At 46.9% G+C, this 26,381-nt stretch overlaps 1 protein-coding gene across 1 annotated transcript in view; it reads right to left on the reverse strand.

Annotated features, from left to right (window-relative positions):
• dnah2 (dynein, axonemal, heavy chain 2) overlaps positions 1-26,381 on the reverse strand; it is a 154,588-nt gene that overhangs the window by 105,131 nt on the left and 23,076 nt on the right. Inside the window, exons 8-24 of the mRNA XM_052044703.1 lie at positions 25,837-26,019; positions 23,354-23,568; positions 21,945-22,091; positions 20,780-20,936; positions 17,350-17,589; positions 14,347-14,526; positions 12,874-13,021; positions 12,016-12,208; positions 10,344-10,544; positions 9,291-9,447; positions 9,037-9,211; positions 7,730-7,893; positions 6,384-6,545; positions 4,860-4,963; positions 3,269-3,425; positions 2,377-2,459; positions 45-225 (exon numbers count right to left, since the gene is read on the reverse strand). Coding sequence (XP_051900663.1) covers positions 45-225; positions 2,377-2,459; positions 3,269-3,425; positions 4,860-4,963; positions 6,384-6,545; positions 7,730-7,893; positions 9,037-9,211; positions 9,291-9,447; positions 10,344-10,544; positions 12,016-12,208; positions 12,874-13,021; positions 14,347-14,526; positions 17,350-17,589; positions 20,780-20,936; positions 21,945-22,091; positions 23,354-23,568; positions 25,837-26,019 — 2,847 coding nt within the window. The remainder of the gene's footprint in view (positions 1-44; positions 226-2,376; positions 2,460-3,268; positions 3,426-4,859; positions 4,964-6,383; positions 6,546-7,729; positions 7,894-9,036; positions 9,212-9,290; positions 9,448-10,343; positions 10,545-12,015; positions 12,209-12,873; positions 13,022-14,346; positions 14,527-17,349; positions 17,590-20,779; positions 20,937-21,944; positions 22,092-23,353; positions 23,569-25,836; positions 26,020-26,381) is intronic.

The following is a 26,381-nucleotide window of genomic DNA, read 5'->3' on the forward strand; positions in this document are numbered from 1 at the left end:
GTAGTGGTGGTAGGAGTCTCCCTACCTGCAATGGTCCAATTTACCTCCAGGTACAGCCACTGCCTCTGCACAGTCAGGATCATCTCTATCACCTCCAGGATGAGAGAGAGGCACCGCTCCCAATAATCCACCTGCTTGTCAAATGCCTTTAAATAGGGAGAAGACTTCATGGTTGACAGTGTGAGCTGGTTTTCCTCCAACGTCTGGAAGATCTCGTCAGTTCCTCTGCGCACAAATAAAAACCAGTGAATCACAAAGCAACAGCCCTCACTATGGAGCATAGTCGAGTTTTCCAACAAGGGCCTAATGCAGGGGATTACTTATGGGGGGGGGGGCACACGTGCACAAGGGCAAGTCACAGCGTCACTGAACACAGAAACCAACAGCACCTCCTCCATTAGCACCCAAGGGCTCTGGTCATAGACAACTGCAGCTGTAGTTGGTGTGCCATCTGCAAATACAAGAACACAAGAAAATAGGAGCAGGAGTAGGCCATTCAGCCCCTTGAGCCTGCCCCGCCATTCAATGTGATCACGGTTGATCTATGCTGACCTCAACTCCTCTCCTGCACCATATCTCCATACCCCCTGTGCCTCAATTTCATGAATATTTATCCACCTCCACTTTAAGTACTTCTCACAATCCAGCTCCTACCACCCGCTGGGGCAGGGAATTCCAGAGATTCGCCACCCTCTGTGAGAAGAAATTTCTACACACCTCAGCTTTAAAGGACCTGCCCCTTCTAGATTTGTCACCTTGTTCAGAACTCTCCCACCAGTGAAAACATCCCAGCATCTACCCTGTCAAGCCCCCTTAGGATCTTGCATGTTTGAATAAGGTCACCCCTCATTCTTCTAAACTCCAAGGAATACAGGTCCAAACTGTCCCGCCTCTCTTGGTAGGACAGCCTCCCACCCCAGGAATGGGCCCAGTGACTCTCCTTTGGACAGCCTCCAATGTTACTGTATCTGTTTTAGGTAAGGGGACCAAAACTGTGCTCAGTATTCCAGGTGTGGCCTCACCAACACCCCGTACACTTGTAACAAAACTATCCTATTTCTAAACTTCAACCCCCTCGCAACGAAGGCAAAATGCCGTTTGCTGCCTTAACTACTTGTTGGACTTGCCTGCTATCTCTTTGTGATTCACGTACTGGAGCACCGAGATCCCCCTGTACTTCACTCACTTGGTCTCTCTCCATTTAGATAACAACCTGCCTTTTATTTCTCTTATTGCAGTGCAGGACCTGACACTTCCCCACTTTAAACTCCATTTGCCAGTCTTTTGCCCACTCACTTAATCTGTCTATATCCCATTGCAGGATCACAGTATCCTTATCACAACGTGGCTTTCCACCTATTTTCATATTATTGGCAAATTTGGGAACCTTGCACACTGTTCCTTCCTCCAGGTCATTAATGTAAATTGTGACTAGTTGTGGGCCAAGGACTGGTCCCTGGGGAACTCCACTAGTTACCTCCTTCCAGTCTGAAAAGGACCCATTTATCCCAAGTCTCTGTTTTATAGAAAACATTCAGTCCATTCTAACATACTTCCTCCGATACCATGAGCTTTAAATTTATGCCCCAGCCTCTTATGTGGCACCTTGTCAAATGCCTTTTGGAAATCTAAATATACTACATCCACAGGTTCCCCTCTATCAACAAATCCGTGTTACATCCTCAAAGAATTCAAGCAAATTTGTCAAACGTGATTTATCTTTCATAAAGCCATGTTGACTCAGTTTAATTATATTCAGCTTTCTAAAATGATTAGCTATTTCCCCTTTGATTATTGACTCCAGCATCTTGCCAAGAATAGCTGTTAAATTAACTGGTCCGTAGATCCCTGCCTTCTGCCTTTCTCCATTTTTGAACAAGGGAACAACATTGGTTGTTTTCCAATCTTCTGGTACCTCCCAGAGTTTAGCAAGTTATGAAAATTTTCAAATTGATGGGTCCACTATCCCTGAAAGCACACAGTAACATTGGCCATACATGTTGCATGGGCAAAGCTGGCCACAGGCACGTTACACAGACTAGCATTTGCTGAGCACACGTCACATATTTCAGCACTAGGTAGCTATATACTGCACAGTCCGGCACTGGGTGCCTGCGTGTTGAATGGCCAGTCCTGACCATACACACATGGCACTGGTCCAGACTAGACACACCTAACTGCTGGAAACCTCTCCTGCACCACCCTATCTTTCCATCTCCTCCTTTAAGATAAAACCTATCGCTGTGGTCAATTTTTTTTAGTGACCCATCCCGCATTTCTTAATGTGTTTTGTTTTGTTTGATGTTGTTCCAGTGAGGTACCCAGGACAAAACACACTATTACGTATAAATGCAAATTGTTATTTTAAGGACCCACCTCAGCTTATAGTGGCCTTTGTCCTTGTAAGGCACAAGATCAAGAGTTGTAACTTCCCAAGTTTTCTTTATTCCTTCCAAAGCCTGTTGAGAGATGACACCACAGAGGATCACTTTAATACATGGTTAAGGTTCATCAGTGTAGCCTCAGTAGAGCTGCCAGTCACCGTATCACGGTTGCCCCAGTTTACACTCTCCTTTCCTGAGAGCACTGATTGCTGGTGGCATGCTGTCATTGTCCATCAGGTTCCTCATCCAAGGGGCAGCATGTGAAAAGACATGGCCACTGGGTAGAGCAAACCTCAAAGTCAGCTGCAGCTAGCTGCCAGACCAGGGACATAGGGAATCACTCTTTAAGTGGGGTGGAATGTTCTATCTCTGGGAGCATCAGGCCTATCTTAATGATGTTTCAGAGCTGAGATTCGTTGAACTGAGTTCAAAAGCAAGAAGCTGGGACAACTGGAAATCTCAAAGCAGTTAATTAAATAATCTGCAGTTAAAAAGATGGTCTCAGCAGTGGTGACCATAAAATCAATGAACTGTAAAAATACATCTGCTATCCTTACACAGTCTGGGTGACTCCAGACCCAGCAACACAATTGACTCTTGAAATGGCCGTGCAAGCCACTCAGTCCTGAGGCGGTTTAGAGATGTTGCCAGCAACAGTCACGTCCAGAAAGGAAATTTAAAAATTGGGTACGTCACAAGACATTGAAGGGTACCTACTGGATCAATTGAACAGCCCACTGGACTATTGTGCAGACCTTAATGGAAACTGGTTTTCAGGTAAAAGGTTCACCCCCTAAAGAAGGTGGCGCAGTACTGAGGCATGTTTATTTTAAGTTTGTCAGCTGTGAGTGCAACAGGGCCATGTAGAAATGTGCAGTCCCTACCATTTCAATGGAGAGCTCCTTGCTGGCAGCTGATGAGATGCTGCCGATTACATCTGCATGCTGCTCCAAGCCCAGATCAATGATCCTCTCCAGGGTGAAGTCATCATTGGTGTGATCAAACACTTTCTGCACCTCGTCCTTGATGCCGTTCCAGTGCCTGAAGCCAGTAACAGGAAAAAAAATCAATGATGATTTTAACGTGATTTCAACAACTCAGGAGGAGGACAGTTTGGCTGCCAGTCCTGCTTCCCATGGGCCTCCCCACAAGCATTTTGTTGTGGCTGGAAGCAAGGTCCCCACCTCAGCTAGAACCATGGCTCAGTGGGCCACACTTTCCAGTTTAAATCCACACTTTCCACCTCTGAGATCCAGGACAACATATGTTGAGCACCATTGAGGGAGTGCCACAGTTACAGAGAGGCAATACTAGGGAGGCTTGTAGCACCGAGGGAGTGCTGCATTGTTGGAGAGGCAATACTGAGGGAGCGACACTCTGTTGGCAGACAGTATTGAGGCAATGTGAGGATGAGCCTTTGGCCCATCTGTTCACCAATGTCACCTCTTCTATCTCTTCAGTATCCAGGACCAATATTCATCGCTCAACCAACATCATTAAAAACAATTTGGTTTTATCAGACTGTTTGTGTGATCCAGCTGTGTACAGAGTGGCTGTTACATCTCCTACATTACAAACATGACCACACCTTATAAAATACTTCATTGACTGTGAAGGGCTTTGGGCACCATGAAAGATGCTAAACAAATGGAAGTCCTTTTCTTTTTAAATATAGGAAACATGACTGATGGATTAAAGGAATATAAAAGCCTCCGTTATATTTTCTCAGCACACACCTAACTTTGGAATAAAGGCCAGACAGCACTTTTAACAGCTTAATATATCGACCCTGTTCTAAAACCTAGTGCTCAGAATCAAGACCACAGATCGACGTGAGAGATGGAGGATGGAGCAATAGAATGAGCAGTCACAACACTCCTGGTACGAGGACACAGAATCACACAATTGTTACGGCACAAAGGGTATTCGGCCCATCGAGTCTGTGCCAGCACCCTGTGGAATAATCCCATCAGAGGTGTTCCTCCCCAAGAAATCCTTTCCTGAAGAGAAAAATAACCTTCACACAAGAAGACAAGAAAATAGGAGCAGGAGTAGGCCACCAGACCCCTCCAGCTGGCCCCACCATTCAACAGCTGATCTACACTGGCCTCAGTTCCCTATATCCTTCAGTTCCCTTATCTTTCAAAAATGTACCTCTCCACCTTAAGTAGTTCTAACAATCTTGTCTCCATAACTCTGAGAATTCCAGAGATTCACCACCTTCCACACTCCAGCTTGAAGGACCAGCCCCCTATCATGTAACCATGTCCCCTCATTCGGGACTTTCCCACCAGTGGAAGAAATCATTCCCCAGTTTCTTCTTTGCTCTCAGATCCAGCCACACAGCTGATAAAGGCAACTGCCCACAGGCTGAATGCCGGAGCCAAAAGATTCAGCCGTGTCGAGGAAATGGCAGTCGCAGGGAAAAGTGAGGGATTACAAATAACGAGAGAGGAGAGAGGATTGCAAATTCACCTGTCACGCATGGCTGGATTCTTCAGGTCGGTAATCAGGGGCATTGTTTTCTTAAACTGCTGGACCTTGTTCTTTGACGTGGCTACAATGTCCCAGTGCCTGTCCTAAACAGTGGAACAGAAGCAGATAAGTAATCTCACTGGAGACACCAGAGACTGCAGATGCTGGAATCTGGAGCAACACACAATCTGTTGGAGGAACTCAGCGAGTCCGGCAGCATCTGTGGGAGGAAAGGAATTGTCGATGTTTCAGGTCGAGACCCTGCATCAAGACATTAATTAATCCAACTAGTTCTGAATAGGGAAATTTACACTTTACTGACATCTTACTGGTTGGCCCCAGTGGTCCTTTCTTGGCAGGAGTTCTCATGTTCAAAATGGTCACGATACACAATGGGGAAATGATCTACCGAACAGGGAATCCTTTATCCTGCCTCAACATTGGCAGAGAAATCCCTCAATCGCTGACCCAGAGCTGGGCCAAGGAATGGATCAAGTTTTTGCCCCCAGTGGTTTTCACACTGGGTAAAGCTATTCCCCTTTCGAAGGAAGTTGGTCCTTTCACACAAGCCTGCTGTTGCGGTTCATGCACCAACCAGCCTACATCGGTGGGAACTGGAGAGAACTGCCTGGTCTGGGATGCAGCGAGGTGTTGAAAAAAAAAGCCAAGCAGGTGGAAAAGCCAGTTGTAGACACAGCAGCTTTGCATTGAATTGCATCCCATGTTTCTGCTGTGGAAAGCAAAACTTTCCACGGCTCCTTCAGCTGTGCCCGTCAACCCTGTTACCTCGAAGGACAAGGGCATCATGTGCATGGAAACACCTTCCCTCCGATTCACAAACCATCACTTGGAGATATATTGTCATTCCTGGGTTTAAACCCTAGAAGTCCCTCCCTTTACAGTACTATAGGAGCAACCTAACCAGAAGGGCTGCAGCAGTTCCAGAAGGTTGCTCATCACCACCTTTTCAAGGGCAGTTGTGGACACAGCTCAGCACATCAACCAGCCTCCTCTCCATGGACTCTGTCTACACTTCTCACTGCTTCAGTAAAGCAGCCAGCATAATCAAAGACCCCACCCAACCCGGACATTCTCTCTTCTCCCCCCTCCCATCGGACAAAAGATACAATAGCCTAAAAGCACGTACCACCAGATTCAAGGACTCTTGACCTCACAATCTACCTCGTTATGACCTTGCACCTTATTGTCTGCCCGCACTGCACTTTCTCTGTAACTGTGACACTTTACCCTGCATTCTGTTATTGTTTTACCTTGTGCTACCTCAATGCACTGTGTAATGATCTGTATGAACAGTATGCAAGACAGGTTTTTCACTGTACCCCGGTACACGTGACAACAATAAACCAGTTCCAATGGGAATAAATGCTGGCCTCACCAGCAGCACTCTCACCCTAGAATTAGTGGATTTATTCTTTCACAAAAAGTCACTTGTGAATCAGTTAGCAGCAAGTAGCAAGGTGGTGCACATGTCCCGGATGGGATGGGTGATATCAGGTTAAATACCTTAAGTATCTGGCTCAGCTTGTGGAGTTTCCTGTAGTAGCCTGTAGCAGCATTCTCCATAACCTGCGTCATCAGTGAGCTGAACCTTTCTCCCTTCCACTCCACCCACGATTCTTCCCACTGCTTGGTGACCTCCCACGCTTGCTGGAGGTAATCCAGGTCCTGGAGCAAAGCAAAGGTGGGGCGATAGAAACAAAATGAACAAAAGCGGAGAGGAGAGCGGTTGAAGTGATCAGCAAACAAAACGCATCAGTGAGCTTATCTTTTATGCACTACAGTTTACAAGGATGCAAAGATGTGTAGGTCTGGAAAGGGTGCAGAACAAATTCTGGAATGACACCAGGGATGAGGATTTCAGCTACGAGGTTAGACTGAGGTTGTACTCCTTGGAGCAAAGAATGTTGAAGGGAGATTTGACAAGTGTATAAGATGATATTAAGTTCAGACAGAGTAAAGAGAATCTGTCTGTTTCTATTGGCAGGTGACTTGAGGACTGGGGAGTTAATAAGATTGACAAAAGACATGGAGGATATGAAGAAAGGATTTTTTAGTATAGATTGTGGCAAAGATCTGAAACTCTTTACTTGGGGGGAGATGGGAGGTGGTGGTTGACACAGATTCAATCAGGATTTTCTAAAGGGAAGTGGGAAGGGAATGATGGAAAATAATTTGCCAGAGCTGGACTGTCCGAGCTGCTATACAAGGAGCTAGCATGGACCTGGGTGGGCCAAATGGCCTGTTTCTGGGCTGCAACATTTCTAGGATTCTGCAGCTATTGTGGTCTGGAATGCACTACCTTAGATTCAATGGGGACTCGCGGATGAGAATTGGATAAACTCCCTGGAACGTGGAAGATGTAGGGGTGATGTGATAGAGGTATACAAGATCACGAGGGGCATAGACAGGGTGAAAGTAAGTGGTCTTTTCCCCAGGGAGAGGGAGATAAAAACAGGAGGGCATAGGTTTAAGCTCAAGAGGCGAGAGGTTTAAACGGGACATCAGGGGCAGCTTCTTCACACAAAGGGTGGTGCATATTTGGAATGCGCTGCCAGAAACAGTGGTTGAGGTGGGCACATCAGCAATGTTTAAAACCCATCAAGATAAGTACATGGATAGGAGAGGTTTAGAGGGCTAAGTGCCAAACATGGGGAGATGGGACTAGCTCACTGGGCAACATAGTCGGCATGGACGAGCTGGGCCGAAGGGCCTGTTTCCCTGCTCTATGACTCTAACCACTTTTAACTTGTGGAGCTGAGAGAGAGAGCCGGTGAGTGGGACAACTCCTTCAGGACGAGCAGAATGTCTTCCTCCTGTGCTTTACGATTCAATGACCAACACTTGCTTACTCTCTCCAGGGCCTGCAACTCTTTGGACAAGGGCTGGTCAACCTTGAAGACGTTGAGGCCGTTGCGGATGTTGTTCTCCTCTTCCTTCAGGGCGTTGAGGTTATTGCGCAATTCCGCTATCAGGGCCAGTGCAGCTTCAGGGCTCATGGCACTGCTGAAGGGACCTACAAAGGAGAGACAAGGCCAGTGATCAATCTGTGGTGTCACCCTGTCCCTTACTGGCAGGGCAATGGTGCAGACATCAGCATCCACAGGAACTTCTGACCACCATGGTTTGACTAATAAACGTCAGTGAGGTAATGGAGGACCTCTGACCACTGGACCAATTCCTGGTGTTCCCCACTTCCCTCCACTCCCTCTGGCAGGGTCTGTGTGGCTCACCTCCACAGGATGCAATTTCCACCTGAAACAGATGAAGTGGCTGAATCAAACATTTCACAGCGCCGAGGGAGGGCTGCACCATGGGAAGAGCGGTGCTGAGGGAGGGCCAACCGCGTGACGGGCAATGCTGAGGGAGTGTCACACTGTGGGAGGGGTAGTACTGAGGGAGTGTCACACTGTGGGAGGGATGGCACTGGGAGCACCACACTGAGAAATGTTCTGCATTTCAAAGAGATATCAAATCATGTACACTCCTTGGTGGAGGCTAAGTTTGCCAACATCGTGCAGACCACTAGGGGAATTCTCCCTGGTGCCCCACTGTAAATATTCATCCTTCCACTGGCAGAACTATAAAGAGAAGACATGGTCACTTCAGTGATTGTGGCAGCTTGCTGTGCACAGGGTTAACTGCTACATTTCCTGCAATACAACTAAACCTACATCCTTGCCCATGAAATGTTTGCAATGTCTCGTAGCTGTGAAAGGAGCTTTAGATTCTTTGTTTCTTCGATAAGATAAGATATCTTTATTAGTCACATGTACATTGAAACACACAGTGAAATGCATCTTTTGCGTCGAGTGTTCTGGGGGCAGCCCGCAAGTGTCGCCACGCTTCTGGCACCAACATAGTATGCCCACAACTTCCTAAACTGTACGTCTTTGGAATGTGGGAGGAAACCGGAGCACCCAGAGGAAACCCACGCAGACACGGGGAGAACGTACAAACTCCCTACAGACAGCAGCGGGAATTGAACCTGGGTCACCGGCGCTGTAATAGCGTCACGCTAACCGCTACACTACCATGCCTGCCGGATTTGCTGGGTTGGAAGGATGTTGTGTGTGAATTAATGGTTCGAGAGGCAGGGGAAGTGGGTTTCCGGGCAGGGGCCTCGTCGTTGGATCTGCTACAGGTGAGTGCTGCCTACCTCTCGTGGAAAATTCTTCTACGGCTCCTTGGATCTTCTTCTTCATCTCCTCGGCCGAGTGGATGAGGCCAGTCCGGAACTTCTCCTTGTGCTTCTTCAGCGTGCCCTCACTGTCAATGAGTGTTTGCTGGAAGTTCATCCATTCACCATTCAGGGACTCTAGTCTGTACTGGACCTTTGAGAGGGGGAGAAAAGTGTGAGGTGCAGGGGACTTAGCCAATGGGCTTCTCCCTGTAGCATGAGCGAGCACTTACGCTTTCATCTATCTGGAACTCGTATTTCTCCAAGATGCTGAACTGCTCGTGAACGGGCGGGATGCGTGCCTCGGTCTTTGGGAGCTCGTTCTGAAGCATCTCCAGAAGCTGGATAGCAGAGGTCAGCTCTTCCAAGTTCTGTGGAATGTGGCTGACTCTGAAAGGTGGGGGTAAGACAAAGTGCATGTTAGCAGCAGCAAGCCCAACCTTCATCACGTCAACAGTGCCAGCGCCGTGAATGAATCAGTGCTTCACATTACTGCAGCTGAATGTCACACCTGTATCAAGTGCATGTAGTTGTGGATGGCCACAGCTTCTGGCCTCCCTTTTGATTCTTTCTCTCAAGAATCTCTTTTACAAATAGCACAGCATCTGCTGGCTGATAATAAGGTTGATGCTTGCCACAAGAGTGAACTCCCAGTAGCTACCGAACCTTGAAACTGATGGAGTTTATATTCGAGTCAACACTTCATGCATTCATATCAATGCTGTCTATTTTAGACCTGATCAATATCACTGCTGGCAGAGTCAGATGTCATACAAGGGTTTAACAATTGTCCCTTGGGTAGTGTCCAGCACTTTTTAAAAATAATTATTCTCGGGAAACCACAGTGCGCAACCCAAGGAGATTAGCCCATCATTAGCAGGCCTTTGACCTCAGGTCAGAACATATCTTCTGCAAAGAAGGAGGCCATTCGGCTCATCCTGTCTCATGCACGATCGGGCTTAGGGCAAGAGACGTCAGCCAGGGCTCCTGCTGCTAATCACTATCCAGTGGTCCCGGCTGGTAAGGAATCTAACATGGACAACAGACACAGTGTTAGTCAAGAATCAGACCATTTGTTAGCACCCGGCTCAGCAGTTACAAAGGGTATTTGGGTAAGGATGCAGAACAGCCGATGATTGTGTGGACTGATGAAGAAAAAGTCACCTCTCACCATCAACCAAGGGTGGCTGAAAAGAGAGCTGGTAGTTTTATCAGAAAGCAACGGGAACCAAACTATAACCGCAGACAGGGCTGTGATACTTGTCTAGAGCAGTGGGCTTACTCACTTTTTTCTATTCTCTTCTAGGAACCCGAGCAAGTCCATCAGCACGTTGCTTGCCATCTCACTCAGCAGGGTGGTGAACTTGTTCTGCCACTCATTGCAATGCTGGACGAGGGAGAACTTCAGTGGGGAACAATCCACCAGCACAAACTGAATCTGCACAACCGTCTCCTCCTTCTGTACATTGTTGGCCACCTCTGTGTATCTGCAACCAAAGAGCAAAGTTCAGGTGGGTGTAGACAACGTCACTTGGGGGGAGTAAGGTCAGGGGTAAAGTGTGCGATTTTGTTGCCAGCTGAGATCCATGGAGGAACAGCCAAGTACTGCAGCTTAGAGATTGGAAGGGTGAAGAACCTCATTCTGATTACAGCCAGAAGGAGCCCGAGCAATCAGGTTCTTCACTGGGACTCTCCACTTGGGTCTCATTCACACCCCATCTTCCCAAGTCCTAACCCACTTAATAATGCTTTTCTCACTGACTCATTAGGTAAACCAGAGCACATTTAAGTAGTCTATGAAAAAATCCCATTAAATTACTCTTTCATATCCTTCAGTGATAATCCATAACCCCTTATTACTGACTGACCAGCTGGTGTACAGCCTTTATCGTTGTGCTGATGTCCACAAGGTTTACTCTTGCAGGAAGGAAGTGTTCGTTCTTCATCTTTTCTTCAGAAACACATGGGAGGTACAGCAGAAACAGGTCATTAGGCCCAGGTGTTCACATCTGCACTTTGCTCCACACAAGTCCTACCCCTCTATCTACTTTATCTTGTGACACTTCCCACATTAACACCTCTCCCCACTTCCCCCCAACCCCATCAACACATCCCATTGCTCTCCCTCCCTCGTGCCTTTATCCAGTTTCCCTTCAAACCCAACTCTGCTGTTCACCTCAGCCACTCCCTGTGGGAGAGAGTTCCACATTCCGTCACTCCCAGCCCCCATCCCCAACACTCTCAAGGGATAGAAGTCTCTCCAGAATTCCCTACTGGATTGTTTCTGTTCTCCATTATCAGTGGAGACATCTTCTGTATGTACATCCGATCAATTCTCTCCATGATTTTAAAGACCACCATGAGGACATTCCTCAGCCATCTCTTTGCAAGAGAAAAGTGCAAGTCTCTTCAGGCTTTCCCAAGGTTTATAATCTAATAGTGGATACATTAGATTACCCATTGCATTATAATCCCAATAGTGCTTTCTAATGCACTGGTATGGAGACTGGAACTGTGAACAGTGTGGCCTAACCAAGGGATACGGAAATAGTGCACAGTGCTTTCAGTTCTAAATGGTCCAGGCTGTGGATACCAGAACCTTGCGTTATCTTCTTGTGTAATTGAACTAAGGTACATGGGCAAGGAACTGTGCACTTTGAGTGTGGCAGAGGTGGTAAAACTGCCAAAAATGATCCAGCTTAGGACAGTTTTACTATCGGCCAGGGTTCCTGTTCCTGAATGCTGAGTACAAATGGTCTATTGGGTGAGACCAGGGTCTGCCCTGTACCTCTCCACCACTTCTCTCATCAAAATGGCTGGAACACACAATGCCTAGGCTCAGACATGAAGAAGGGAACTGTGGTTAGAGGACTTGAAAGAATCATTGCTCTATGCAGAACATTCACAAGGGGCTTCTGCTGGAGGGCAAGAAATACATTAGGCAGCAAAACCTCTCACCGAGCAATATCAGCATCGAAGGATGACACAGCGGGTTTGAGGCGCTGGTAACGGCGGATAAAGGAATCTTTGTTGATCTCCCAGATCTCACGATAGGTATCCCAGGTCTTCAAATAGTTCTGAAGATTTGAAGCATTGGTCGTCATGCCATTGCTGATCTGAGCTTGGAGCTTCTTGATCTCCTCATCATTCTCTGCAAGAATAGGATGCATTACATTATCAATAACCACTGCTGTTTATTCTGCACCTTTCCCATTTTGAAATCTCCTGAGGTACATTGCAGCAGTGCAAACAAAAGTTGACACTGAGCCACGTGGAGATGCCTAGATGTGTGACCAGAAGCTCAATCAAAGAGACAGGGTTTATGGAGAGTCTTAAAAGAAAAGGGCAAAGAGGATCAGGGAGGGAAATCCAGACATAACCAGCAATGGCGCCATTGAAATAGAGATTACAGGAAGCCAGAGGAGCAGCACAGAGATCTCACGTACAAAGCATACAAGCAACTTGCTCCCAATTTCTCTCTATGTAACTCAAAGGTGGTCTACACTTGGGTTCAAACAGCACAGTCTGCTGAATGGCATATAACACCAATGGCACTGTACTTCTAACGACTACCACAGTCAGACAGGTTGTTTGTTATTGCCCTAGATGAGCACCACTTCAGTACGAGAAACAATGATATTGACCTCTTACTATATGATTTCACACTCTTGCATGTTGTGATGTAATACTTAACATTGTGGAATCTTAGGGTACGATGTAATATGGCGCAATACTTTATGGTGTAACAACTATGAGACAAATGTTGTGGAGGACCCACCATAATTAGGAGGTGGAGGTCATGCAACCTCTGCTTACCAATGTTTAAGAAGATGGCTTGCAGGGTAGATTTCCTCCGGGTCAGTAGTTCTGGTATACGCTTGAAGATGGCGAGGGAGTTCTTAATCTGAACACTGATGTTGTTGACGCTACTGGCAAGCTTAGATAGTGTGGGTGAAAACTCTACCTAAAGGAAGATCAGTAACAGGACATGAGCAACTGTACAACCACAGGCCATCGGTAAAGGACAAGGCTTGCAAACTTTGTTCACTTTCAGTTCACCCCTCAGCACCCTTCGCTCCAGGAAAAACCCAGCCTATCCAATCTCTCTTTGTAACTGAAATGCTCCAGTCCAGACAACATCCTGGTGACTCTCCTCTGCACCCTCTCCAGTCCAATCATATTCTTCCTATAGTATAGCAACCAAAACTGCACATAACATTCCAGGTGTGGCCCAACCAATATTTTCTAAAGTTGTGACATGATATCCTAGCTCTTATATTCTACGCCACAGCCGATGAAGGCAAACATCCCGTGTGCCTTCTTTACCACCTTCCACAACTGTGCTGCCACTTTCAGGGATGTATGAACTTGTAGTCCAAGGTCCCACTGTTCATCAACACTCCAATTATTGAAATTCCATATTTAACTATGAGAACTTAAATTCCCCAGCTGGTGTAGTTAGATCCAAGCTCATGTCTATAGACCAAAAGTCCAAGCCTTTAGATACTACCCTTGTAACTTAATCACTACATTATGTACCCAAGGAATGCTCCCTGACACCACCTTCAGTGTCCTGCTCTAATAAAGATCTGTCCCTTTGTTCTAGATTCCCACCATCAGAGGAATTGGTTGCTCGTACTCTGCCTGAACAAAGACTTCCACGCACTTGGAGTATTGTGTATGGTTTTGGTCACCCTGTTATAGGAAAAGTGTTATTGAACTAGAAAGAGCGCAGAAAAGATTTACCAGGATGTCGCCTGGATTTGGGGGCCTGAGTTACAAGGAGAGGTTGTGTGGACTAGGACTCTATTCCCGGGAACGTAGGAGGTTGAGGGGTGACCTGATAGAGGTGTATAAGATCATAAAGGGCATGGACAGGGTGAAAGCCCAGGGAGGGGGTGCTAAAAACAAGAGGGCATAGGTTGAAGATCAGAGGAGAGAGATTTAAAAGGGACATCAGGGGCAGCTTCTTCACACAAAGGGTGGTGCGTATTTGGAACTAGCTGCCAGAAATAGTGGTTGAGGCAGGCAGATTAGCAACATTTAAAAACTATCTAGATAAGTCCATGGATAGGAGAGATTTAGAGGGCCATGGGCCAAACGTGGGCAGATGGGACCAACTCACTGGGCAACACAGTCGGCATGGATGAGATGGGCCGAAGACTGTTTCCATGCGAGATAGCTCCATGACTCTTGTGTTATGGGCCTGAATTCAATGACTCACCGTCAACTACACAAGCAGCTCTCACACCCCATACACAAGTGTTCCCGAGCTGTGAAATAGCATACCTTTCCTGGCATACCATTCTGGAGAACCACCAGCACCCTGAAGAGGGCGTTGGGTGTGGATTTGGGGTCTCCATTGATGGCCTTGGATAACTCCAGCAGCGACCGTTTAATGTTTAGTCTGAAGGCATCTTCCACCAACCGGTCGACCTTCTTGGCATAATTTAACCAATGATGCTGCACCTGAAAGAGTGAAAAGAGAAGGTCAATGGACAGAAAACATCACAGGCTCCAAGCCCACGGAATTATAAAGGTTCCCTTTCAAAGGGGAATGTGGCAGATAAAAGGAAAAATGTGCATAACTGTGGAGATACAATGAGAGGGAGTAACTGGAGAACCGGCACAGCCATAATGGGCTAAATGGTCTTGTTCGATGCCATAAACTTCTGGGTCAGAGCATTGCACAATGACCACTAGCTCTGTGCCGTGATTTTTCTTCTTGAAAGCACAGCCTCTCACCGGATGCCACGATCATTTTGTTTTCATTTTCATTGGACAATGATCATTTGCCTGCAGCCATTCATCAGTGCAGCAGACTACCTAAACAAGGGAGGGACCACAACGCAACCCAATCCTGTCAGCACCCAATGTGCCCTCACCCAGCTTTGAGGCAGAGACTCCTGGGTCAGGAGCAGTCACCAAGCTCCAGCCAGATTTCACAGTTGTGGTCAGTTGCCCATCCTTTGCTGCTCTCCAAGTTGTGGTCAGCTAAGGGCAGCAGAAATCAGAGATCCAACAGGAGCATTTCTACTCTATTACAGAATCCATCTGCTTCTAAATCACACAGAATGGCAGTGACCTTCCCTAGACATCAGCTCCACCTCTCTCCATTCCTCCAACCTCCATATCTTTCCACATGATCCCTTAGTCCATATAAGTTAATAGAGCTTTCCTTCAATGCATCTCTGCAATTCATGACATAGGAACAAGTTCCACCTTCACCTCATTCTCTGGGGAAAGGAGTTACTCCTAAATTCCTCATTGGATGTATTACTGAACACCTTTTTTAATGACCCCTTGATCTATTAGAAATGTCTTCTCTGTTTCCCCACTTATTACATTGAACTCTTTCGTAGAGTTGAAGGTCTCTAACAGAACATCCTTCAGCCTTCACTCTTCCAGAGAAAAGGACGCCAGCCTAATCTTTCTGATGGTTACATCTTCTCAGATTTAAAGATGTCAGAAGGGCATTCAGCTCTGCTTCACCATTCATAGAACAGGACAACACAGGAACAGGCCCTTTGGCCCACCATGTGTGTGCCAACCATGACACCAAATTAAACTAATCCCTTCTGCCTGCACATGGTCTACATCCCTCCACTCCCTGCCTGTTCATGTGCCTGTCTAAACGCCTCTTAAATGTCACTGTCGTATCTGCTTCCACCACACCCGCCTGCCCCCTCACAACCCCCCGCCCCCGGCAGCCCATTCCAGGCACCCACCACTCTGTCTGTAAAAAAAAACTTGCCCTGCACATCTCTGTTAAACTTTCCCCCCCTCACCTTAGAGCTACGCCTTGTAATATTTGACATTACCACCCTGAACGCTGAGGGTACAGGAGCCTGAGGGCATGTACCACCAGACTCAGGGACAGCTTCTACCCCACTGTGATAAGACTATTGAATGGTTCCCTTGTACAATGAGATGGACTCTGACCTCACGATCTACCTTGTTGTGACCTTGCACCTTATTGCATTGCACTTTCTCTGTAGCTGTGACACTTTAGTCTGTACTGTTACTGTTTTTACCTGTACTACATCAATGCACTCTGTACTAACTCAATGTAACTGCACTGTGTAATGAATTGACCTGTATGATCGGAATGCAAGACAAGTTTTTCACTGTACCTCAGTACAAGTGACAATAATAAACCAATACCATGTCCCCTCTCTTCAATAAGATCATGGCTGACCTTTTACCACAGTCCCACTTACCCACAATAACCCCACGTCCCTTGATTCGCTTGGCATCATCGCTGTAAACCTTTGCTGAACCTTTATGAATGATATCTGTTTTGTGGAGACTAGAGTACTCACTGTTCTAGCCACAGAGCATACAAAACCCTTTGATCCTATTCTATGATTTGCAGTGTATGGTTTGCCTCTGTCTTACGCCTCCATACGCTGACCTTGTTTTGCTCTGTCTTGTTCTGCTTTCCACACCTTAAGACAGAATGGCCACGCAGACAAAAGGCTCACTGTGCTGGTGCGATTGGTGCTGTAGAAATGCACGGTGATCAACCTGTAATAGACACAGTGCTTGCTTGGATTTGCTTGTGGTTCTACAAATCAGCTTTGGGAGTGGTGGTTTGTCTATGCCAGAGTCATAGAGCAATCAGCACAGATACAGGCCCTTCGGCCCAACCAGTCCATGCCAACCACTGTGCCCACCCAGCCGTTTGGTCGATATCCCTCTAAGCCCCACCCCTCTGTGTACCTATCCAAGTGCTTCTTAAATGATCCTGTTGTACCTGCCTCACCCACTTCCTCTGGCAGCTCGTTCCATACACTCACCACCCTCTGCGTGAAAATGTTGCCCCTCAGGTCCCTTTTAAGTCTTTCCCCTCTCGCCCTAAACCTACGCCCCCTAGTTGTGGACTCCCCCACCCTGGGGAAAAGACTGTTACCGTCCACCTTATCTCTACCTCTCATAACGTTAAACATTTCTATAAGGTCGCCCCTCAGTTTCCGACTCTCCAAGGAATAAAGATCCAGCCTGGCCGACCTCTCCCTGTAACTCAGGCCCTCTGGTCCCGGCAGCACCCTCGATCTTCTCTGCATTCCTTCCAGCTTAACCACGTCTTTCCTATAACAGGGTGACCAAACCTGTACACAGAGGCTGTATCATGGGACGTCTGAGCTCCAGCCTTTACTTTTCCTCGTGCTGGGCTGACAATCCCAGTTCGGAGCGGGATGGTTGCTGCAACCTCTGTGGTGTTGGAATCTTGGGACAGAGGGAACCGACATTGGGAGTAAGGTGGTTGGGGAATAAGACAGAGAAGCTCACCTCAGATCCATCATTCTTGAAGACAAGGTACGTTTGCCGCATAATTGCTACGATTTCCTTATGCATTGTTAGGAGCTTTGACTGGACGTGTTCCTGGTGGGACTCCTGTGCTTCTCGAAAGTCCTTGTCGCTGTACGTGCGCTTGCTGTCGATTTGCACCAGCAGCAGGTCACTCATTTGGTGGGCATACTTTTGAATCTGCAGACTCGAGGCCTTGTACTCGTCAATTGTCAGCTGCAGCTGTTAGGGAGCAGATCACACACGACCAATAGTGATCAGACCAGCATCTTTAATATCAGAAAGCACAGATCACTCTGTTCCCTGACTGAGAACAGACTTTGTAGATAGTAGAAGCCATTTCATAGAAATAGGCCATTTGGACCAAATGGGGTTCCTGCTCCACACCAGGTCCACCCACCCTCTTTATCTCCCCCATCCTCCTTTTCACCTTGTGCATTCCTTCAGTTTCCTCCTAAGTACATCTCTGCATGAACCACTCTCTGTGGGACCCAGTTCCACCTGCTCCCCACGTCCTGGGCAAAGAGTGACACGGTGGTGCATCAGTTAGTGCAGCTGACTCACTACTTGAGGGACCCGGGTTTGATCCTGACCTCGGCTGCTGTCTGTGTAGAGATTGCATGTTCTCTCTGGACCATGTGGCTTTCCTGGGTGTTCTGGTTTCTTCCCACATCCCAAAGATGTGCTGGTAGGCTTATTGACATCTGTAAATTACCCCTTAGTGAATGTTAAAGGCAAAACTAAACAAAATCGAGAGGGAATTGATGGGCATGCAAGAGAGAGGACAAGTTGCAGGGATACAGGGAAATAAGGAGGGAATGAGACTTTGGGATTGCTCTGAGGGAGAGCATGGGCTGAATCACCACCTTCTGTGCCATATTAACTGTAAGATACAAGATAAACAAATTTCTCCTGAATTCCCAACTGGATTTATTAGTGGCTATCTTGTGTGGATTGGCCCTGGTCTGGTTGTCCCCTCCCCACCCATGGGTGTTGATGGAGTGGCTTGTCATATCTGTCCCAGCCTTCAGAGTGCTGCACTTTCAGAAATCCAGTACTGTGGGGGTACCACCTATTCAGAGAGGGAGTACTGAGGGAGGGCTGCTGTGTAGGGGATGCCATTTCTCAATGAGTTTATACCCTAACTCTCTCTGAGGCAGAACAAAAATTGCATAAGAATCTCACCAGCCTTCTAGGAAACAATAGTCAACTCTTAACCGATGTCTCTGAAATGATTTGGATGTGAATGGACAAGGTACAGTTAGTAAGTTTGCGGATGATACCAAAATACGTTGGTGCTGTGGACAGTGTAGAAGGTTATGAAAAATTACAGAGGGATCTTGATCAGCTCAGTATGTGGGCTGAGGATTGGTAAATGGCTTTCAATCCAGATAAATGTGAGGTTTTGCATTTTGGGAGATCAAACCAGGGTAGGACTTGTACAGTGAATGGTAGGGCCCTGAGGAATGTTATGGAACAGAGGGACCTAGGAGTGCAAGTGCATAGTTCACTGAAAGTGGCGTCACAGGTAGACAGGGTGGTGAAGAAAGCATTTGACATGCTGGCCTTCATCAGTCAGGGCACTGAATATAGGAGTTGGGAAGTCATGTTGCAGTTGTATAAAACATTGGTGACTATTGTGCAGAGTTTTGGTCACCTTGTTATAGGAACGATGTTATTAGACTAGAAAGAGTGCAGAAAAGATTTACCAGGATGTTGCCTAGAATTGGGGGCCTGAGTTACAAGGAGGGGTTGCGTAGAAGTGGACTCTATTCCCTGGAGCGCAGGAGATTGAGGGGTGACAATAGAGGTGCATAAGCTCATGAGGGGCATAGACAGGGTGAAAGCACAGTCTTTATCCCCCAGTGAGGGGGTGCTAAAAACAAGAGGGCAGAGGTTTAAGATCAGAGGGGAGAGATTTAAAAGGGACATCAGGGGCAGCTTCTTCACACAGAGGGTGGTGCGTATTTGGAATGAGTTGCCAGAAACAGTGGTTGAGGCGGGCACGTCAGCAACATTTAAAACCCATCTGGATAAGTCCATGGATAGGAGAGATTTAGAGGGCTGTAGGCCAAACGTGGGCAGGTGGGACCAGCTCGCTGGGCCACACAGTCAGCATGGACGAGTTGGGCCGAAGGGCCCGTTTCCGTGCTGTATGACTCTTATGACACTAAACAGATTATCTAGTCATTATCACATTGCTATTTCTGGGAGCTTGCTGTGCATAGCAAGGTTAGCATGTTTCCTGCATTACAGCACAGACCACACCAGAAAGAAATGTTTCACTGGCTGTAATGTACTTCAGGGGGTCCCGAGGGGAGAAGAAACACAATAGAAAAGCAGAATCTTTATTTCTTTACGAGGTAAACTGACAGCAAATCATGGCTGCTGGCTTCTGGTGCCTTGTAAATCACAGGCCACTTTTATTGCACAGAATTTCAAGATTTTTACTAGAGTTTTGGGAATCACATCCCGAAATTATATGGAAATGGAGCCCCTGTGGCCTCCCCTCTGAAGCACTGAGTGCCTGCAACTCACATAAAACAGGGCCACCGGTTTACAGCCACCGAACTTGTTAAAGGGGTATTTTTATTACACTCCGTGTTGCATTTGCAGCAGGTCTTTGCAGGATCACATTCTGCAGTTCTTTTCATTTCTCATGGAAACAGCGGCCTGGGTTATGTTTCACAAGGCACTTGATGAACCCAATCTGCATCCTTTTCATTCTCAGCTCTACTCACATTCCTATTCAGACATTAACTCAGCTCTTTATACAAGTTGTGAAATATCCGTGCTTTATCAGAGAATCTAGTCCACATCTCCACTCCGATGTTATTTGACTCGCTTGCCTTGCCCAAGGCTCAATCATTTTATGCTTGATCATTTTGTGCTCACATTCTCCACTGGGCGCTCTGGTACTGCTGAAATAACCTGCTGCCCTGTTCATCTCTTCATTGCTTTCCAACTGTTTTGTGTAAAGGTTGTCTGAAAATCCTGACACATGTCCAGGATCTCCCTGCAAATACTCTCACATTCCCAGGGAACTCCTGTAAATACTGATCCACTCCTGCAAACACTGACAGACTGATCGTGTGCATCACCATCCCTCCCACTCAGTACAAGAGAGTGGGAAGTAACCCATTATGGTGCCTTGATCAAAGCAACTCAGAAAAATGCACAAACAAAAGTGACCAGATCTGCTGCCCACTGGTAGTCTGCCCCTTCCCTGCCCAACCTCATGCACCCCTCCCCATCCATCCCTGAACATCAGGAGCAGGAATCCAATGTCCTCGCAGATGTGGTGCTACTAGAACAAATACTCTGGTGGACAATGCATGCTGCAGGAACTAAAAATGGGGCAGATTACAGAACCCCCCCCCCCCCTTGCTCTGCCCCTGAGCAAGGTACATACCTGTCTGGCTTGCATCCGGCACTCATCGATGAAGTAAGTGGACAGTGTTCTGGAAGACCACTGCAGCTTGGTCAGCCCTGGGGAGATTTTCTTGTCCAGGAATTTGATTCTGTCTTTGAAGAGATTCCTTTGTTCCTTCGTTAACCCATCAAGGATGCTAAAGACATAAATGTACAATTCTAATTTTGACAAGATATTGGATTTCTTTCTTGTACCTGCACATTTCTCTCCTCCTCGCTGAGGCATTGGGTCTTGGCCCTGTACTCAGGAGGGTCCTTGACCTGAAACGTTAAATCTGTTTCCCCCTCCACAGATCTCTTGTCACTGTGGGATTCATGGAAGTTAGCTGCATGCAATTTGTCCACTGTGTTTTTTACTTTAAAGTTGTGATTACACTTCAGATGGTGACCTTGGGGTGGTGTAAAAGTGGACGTCTGTCTTCACTGGGGACATCAAAGGCGAGCACTTCCTACAGGAGTCACTAGATACTGCTGGGAAGCAGAAAAAAAGTGGTACGTGTAACCCTGATAATGCAGAGCAGGGAATTAAACCCAAGTTAATTGGACACCTGAACTTCCAACATGGCAGGGAGGACGTGCATGCTCATTGTAAGAGAGTGTTGGCTCACAGTACTGGTCTTGGCAAAGTAATCTCCTTTCTGTGAACCCAGAGGAGGGAGCTGAATCCACCCTCAGCTTCCTCATTTGGCAAAGCAAACCTTACCTACAACGTGGAGCAGGAAGGGTTAGCAGGCTAGTGGGAAATCAATGATTCACAATTTCCTGGTAATGGAAGAAGTTAGAGCAAAGATTTGTCAATGTTTGGGAACTGGCACCTCACGGTCTCTGGAACTCCTGAAGTTTCGGTGTTGGACTGCAAACCACATCACAGAGGCAGTGGGTGTAGCAACTTACTGGTTGCCTTGCCACGTCAACCGACTTAGGACATGAGAAATGGAAAGAGCCATTCTATAAAACGCAAGGCTAAGCTGGCAGCTCAGCTTTTCTTCCTGTGCTCTCACCATGCCCCAAGAATGTTACATGTGCAAAAGGAATGCAAAATGGATTGAAAAGTAGACAATAAATAATGTCATGCACACAGGACTCCTCCTGCAGAAGACACATTGTTAAGGATTCAAGTCCAAGTGTGACGAGTCAGCACTGACCTGTTGTAATCACGCACAACCAGAAGAACACTCTCTCGGAGCTTCCTGAGGTCTTCCCGGCGCTGGTAGATCTCCATAACATAGTGAGGGATCTCAAAAAGTAGGCGCTCCCAATAATGGATTTCATCAAACAACTCCAACAGGTACCTGCAAGGAAATGTAAGGCACAGGAGTAACAGAACTAGCATAGCTCTCTCCTTAATATCTGCTAATCTCTGGGATTGTCACAGATTGGTGTAGTTATATTTGGGAAAAGGCATTTATAACATATAGTGCTTTTAGCCTATGGAACACACAAGGTGCCTCACAGAAGACATGGTCAGTTAAGATGAGCAAAGTTTTGGCTAGGTAAGGAGACCACTGAAGACCGAGGAATGTGAGGACAGAATAGCTCTTGTGTGAAACACTTCAGTAAGTTATACTGCACTAAATGTGCTACATACTGTGAGTTGTTTTAAAACTATTTGTTTTTATCTTTTGCTGATTTTTTTTGTTCCACTTAGCACAGCAGTTTTGAATCAGGTTTCTGACATTCACTGCTTTCACATCACTTTCCTACACCATGAAAAGCTATCCACTCAAGGGTCTCACGAGATGCTGGCTGGAGTATCGAGGTGTGTTCTGCATCAGATCTAAATGGCCGGGTCGATGTGATGTGGTGCTTGGTTTGGCCACCATCACACTTTGGGCTAGCGAGCGTCTGCAATTTGTGGAGCAGGTAACACTATTTGTGACCAGTGCAGATTCTATTCAAGACTCTCCACTGTCTTCATAGGAAGTGAAGTCAGGGACCTACACTGTATACCTTCCAACTCTCCGAACTCACTCAGCGACTTGGGCAGGAGATTGAGACCTCCTGCATTCTGTTCATAGAAGAACTGCTGCGTGAAGAAGGCACAATTTTAATAAATGGCTTTCAATACCATGACAACTGAAATAACATCACCAGAAACAGGAAGGGGAGCTTCTGGAAAGGGGAGCTACAGGAGGCGCGGCCTCAAGAAGGCAACATCCATCATCAAAGATCCCCACCATCCGGGCCGTGCCATCCTCTTGGAGACAGAAATGCAGTCAGAAGGTGGAGAGACAGGAGAGATGTAAGGTTTGTCATTGGACCATGTGCAATGACACAACCCACACCAACCATCACCCACACAGAGTTCATGCCCAGTGTGCCTGGCCTGTGGGGGCAGTATCTGTGGGGGCAAGTAGATTGCCCTTCTATTCAGATCTTTATTCACCTGATATACCTCCTCACTGAACAGGACATAGGTCTGTGTTTGTGCTTTATGTGTCCCAAGCAGTTGCGTAAAATTACAGCGCCTGGGGTTTGTCCCATGATGATACTTCTGATTTACAAAGCCATCCAGTTGCTTCCAGTCTTTCCCAGTAACTACCAAAGAACTCACATGTCAAAGTTTACATTGAGCCGGCCATTGTCATCATTATTGCGAACCATCAGTGGTCTCTCCAGACGCTTTATGCTGTCCCGGTCCACGTTAACAGTCCATTCAGTGAAGACTTTACGTACAAATTCATCCAGAGATTGCTCCAGTGACTGGTAGAATGCTATCGACTCATCCCCCAGTCCGATTTTGGGCAGAAAGGTGGCCTGGGTCAGAAACTGTGAATTGCAAAGCAGAGAGTAACATGGGGCCTTCCTGAAACTGACTCATTAGTACCTGTCCGAGCTACCAAAGTACCTGCTAAACAAATGGGTAGCTACCAGCTCTGACTCTGCCTGCTGTGTATTGAATCTCCAGACCTGTCCTGGGCTCAGCACACAGATGCAATCACAAGGAAAGCACACCAGCGTCTTTACTTCCTTAGGAGGTTAAGGAGGTTCGGCTTGTCACCGAACACTTTAACAAATTTCCACAGATGTACTGTGGAAAGTATCCTGACTGCCTGACTGGTTGCATCAGGGTCTGGGACGGCAATTCGAATGCGCAGGAATGTAAGAAGCTGCAGACAGTAGTGGACTCTGCCCGATACATCACGGCACATCCCTCCCCACCATCGGGAATATCTACAGGAGGCGCTGCCTCAAGAAGGCAACATGCGTCATCAAAGATCCCCACCATCCGGGCCGTGCCATCTTCTCACAGCTCCCATCGGGCAGGAGGTACAGAAGCCTGAAGTCCCACACCACCAGGTTCAGGAACAGCTACTTCCCTTCAACCATTCAGTTCTCAAACCAACCAGCAAAATCCTAATCACCACCTCAGTACAGCAACACTATGATCACTTTGCACTAAAATGGACTTTGCTTATTTTTATTCTAATTGTGGTTAGTTTATGTTTAATTTATGTTTTTCTTGTGAATACGATTACAACGTTGTTATATGCCTGTGATGCTGCTGCAAGTAAGTTTTTCATTGCACCTGTGCACACACGTACTTGTGCATATGACAATAAACTTGACTTTGACTTTCAACCTCAAGTTCCTTGCTCTTTGTCCTGTAATACTTCCATAGAGTCCATAAGTTTATTATTGATTCAGTGTGTTGGTCTTGTAGGATGGATTCCAGAACAAAGTGCAGAAAACATCACTGAACATAGGAAAAAGGAGCAGGAGGCCATCTGGCCCATCGAGCCTGCTCCGCCATTCAATAAGATCATGGCTGATCTGGCCGTGGACTCAGCTCCTCCTACCTGCCTTTTCCCCATAACCCTTAATTCCCCTACTATACAAAAATCTGTGTCTTAAATATATTTAGTGGGGCAGTCGCTACTACTTCCCTGGGCAGAGAATTCCACAGATTCCCTACTCTCTGGGAAAAGCGGTTCCTCCTCATCTCCATCTTAAACCTACACCCTGAAACTTGAGGCTATATCCCCTAGTTCTAGTCTCACCTACCAGCGAAAACAACCTTCCTGCCTCTACCTTATAAGATAAGATTTCTTTATTAGTCACAGGTACATCGAAACACACAGTGAAATGCATCTTTTGCATGGAGTGTTCTGAGGGCAGCCTGCAAGTGTCGCCACGCTTCTGGCGCCAACGTAGCATGCCCACAACTTCCTAACCCGTACATCTTTGGAATGTGGGAGGAAACCGGAGCACCCAGAGAAAACCCACTCAGTCATGGGGAGAACGTACAGTTTCTATAAGATTCCCTCTCATTCTTCTGAATTCCAGCGAGTATAGTCCCAGGCAACTCGATCTCTCCTCATAGGCTAACCCCTCATCTCTAGAATCAACCTGGTGAACCTCCTCTGCACCACCTCCAAAGCCAGTATATCTTTCCTCAAGAAAGGAGACCAGAACTGCATGCAGTACTCCAGGTGCGGCCTCACCAGTACCCTGTACAGTTGCAGCATAACCTCCCTGCTCTTGAATTCAATCCCTCAACATCCCTTTTGCCGCCTTGATAACCTGTTGCACCTGCAAGCTAACCTTTTGCGATTCATGCACCAACACTCCCAAGTCCCTCTGCACAACAGCATGCTGCAATCTTTCACCATTTAAGTAATAATCTGATCTATTTTTCCTTCCAAAATGGATGACCTCACATTTACCAATATCCCTCTGCAGAATCTCTGCATCCTCTTCACAATTTGGTTTGCTTTGTCACTGCAACTCTACTGTCTGTCCACAAGAAGGTATTGTGGTTGGGAACAGGCACCCAGAAGGGCATTAGAAGCAGATTCAAAAGGGGCTTGCAAAATGGAATTGGCGAAATACTGAAAGGGAAACCCTTGTGAGGCTGTAGAGAGAGGGCCAGGGACTCTGACTGACTGAATGTCTTTCTCAAAGCTGCTCGGGCACAATGGACTGGAGAGTGTCCATCTGGGCAACATCATTCCATAATGTTATGGTTTATCCACTTCGTGGACTCCAGGTTTCTTTGCACATACAACTTTGTTTGTAAATCGACATCCAACTGACCTCCATTGACCTTTCGATACGGCGCCGGAGAGTCCGTGCCCAGTGTGCCTGGCCAGCATATCGCGGCATCTGTGGGGGCAAGTAGATTGCCTTTCTGTTCAGATCTTTATTCACCCGAGATAGCTCCTCATTGAACAGGACATAGACTTCCACGGTCTTTTTGTCAATGGTCCGCTTAATGGTCTGCAAAGAACGAATGAGAGAGAGCACTTTATCTTCATCTTAAAGACACTGAAACAGGTATGTGGGTGGGGAAGGGTTAGAGGGATATGGGCCAATCGCAGGGAAATGGGATCAGCTTAGATAGGCGTCTTGGTTTGTATGGACCAATTGGGACAAAAAGCCTGTTTCTGTGCTGTGTGACTATGAATCCATGAATCTAATTGTGGTTAGATTGTTGGAGAGTCTAACGGAGGGTCCTTGAAACATTGACTCTGTTTTTGTCTCCATAGACACTTCCCGACTTGCTGAGTAGTAGGTTCTATTTTTATTAGTCTCCAGCAAAGTCGATGTCTGAACTCCTTGCTCATTAATGCTCCAATACT

This window comes from Pristis pectinata, chromosome 37 (assembly GCF_009764475.1).
Source record: "Pristis pectinata isolate sPriPec2 chromosome 37, sPriPec2.1.pri, whole genome shotgun sequence".
Classification (NCBI taxonomy): domain Eukaryota; kingdom Metazoa; phylum Chordata; class Chondrichthyes; order Rhinopristiformes; family Pristidae; genus Pristis; species Pristis pectinata.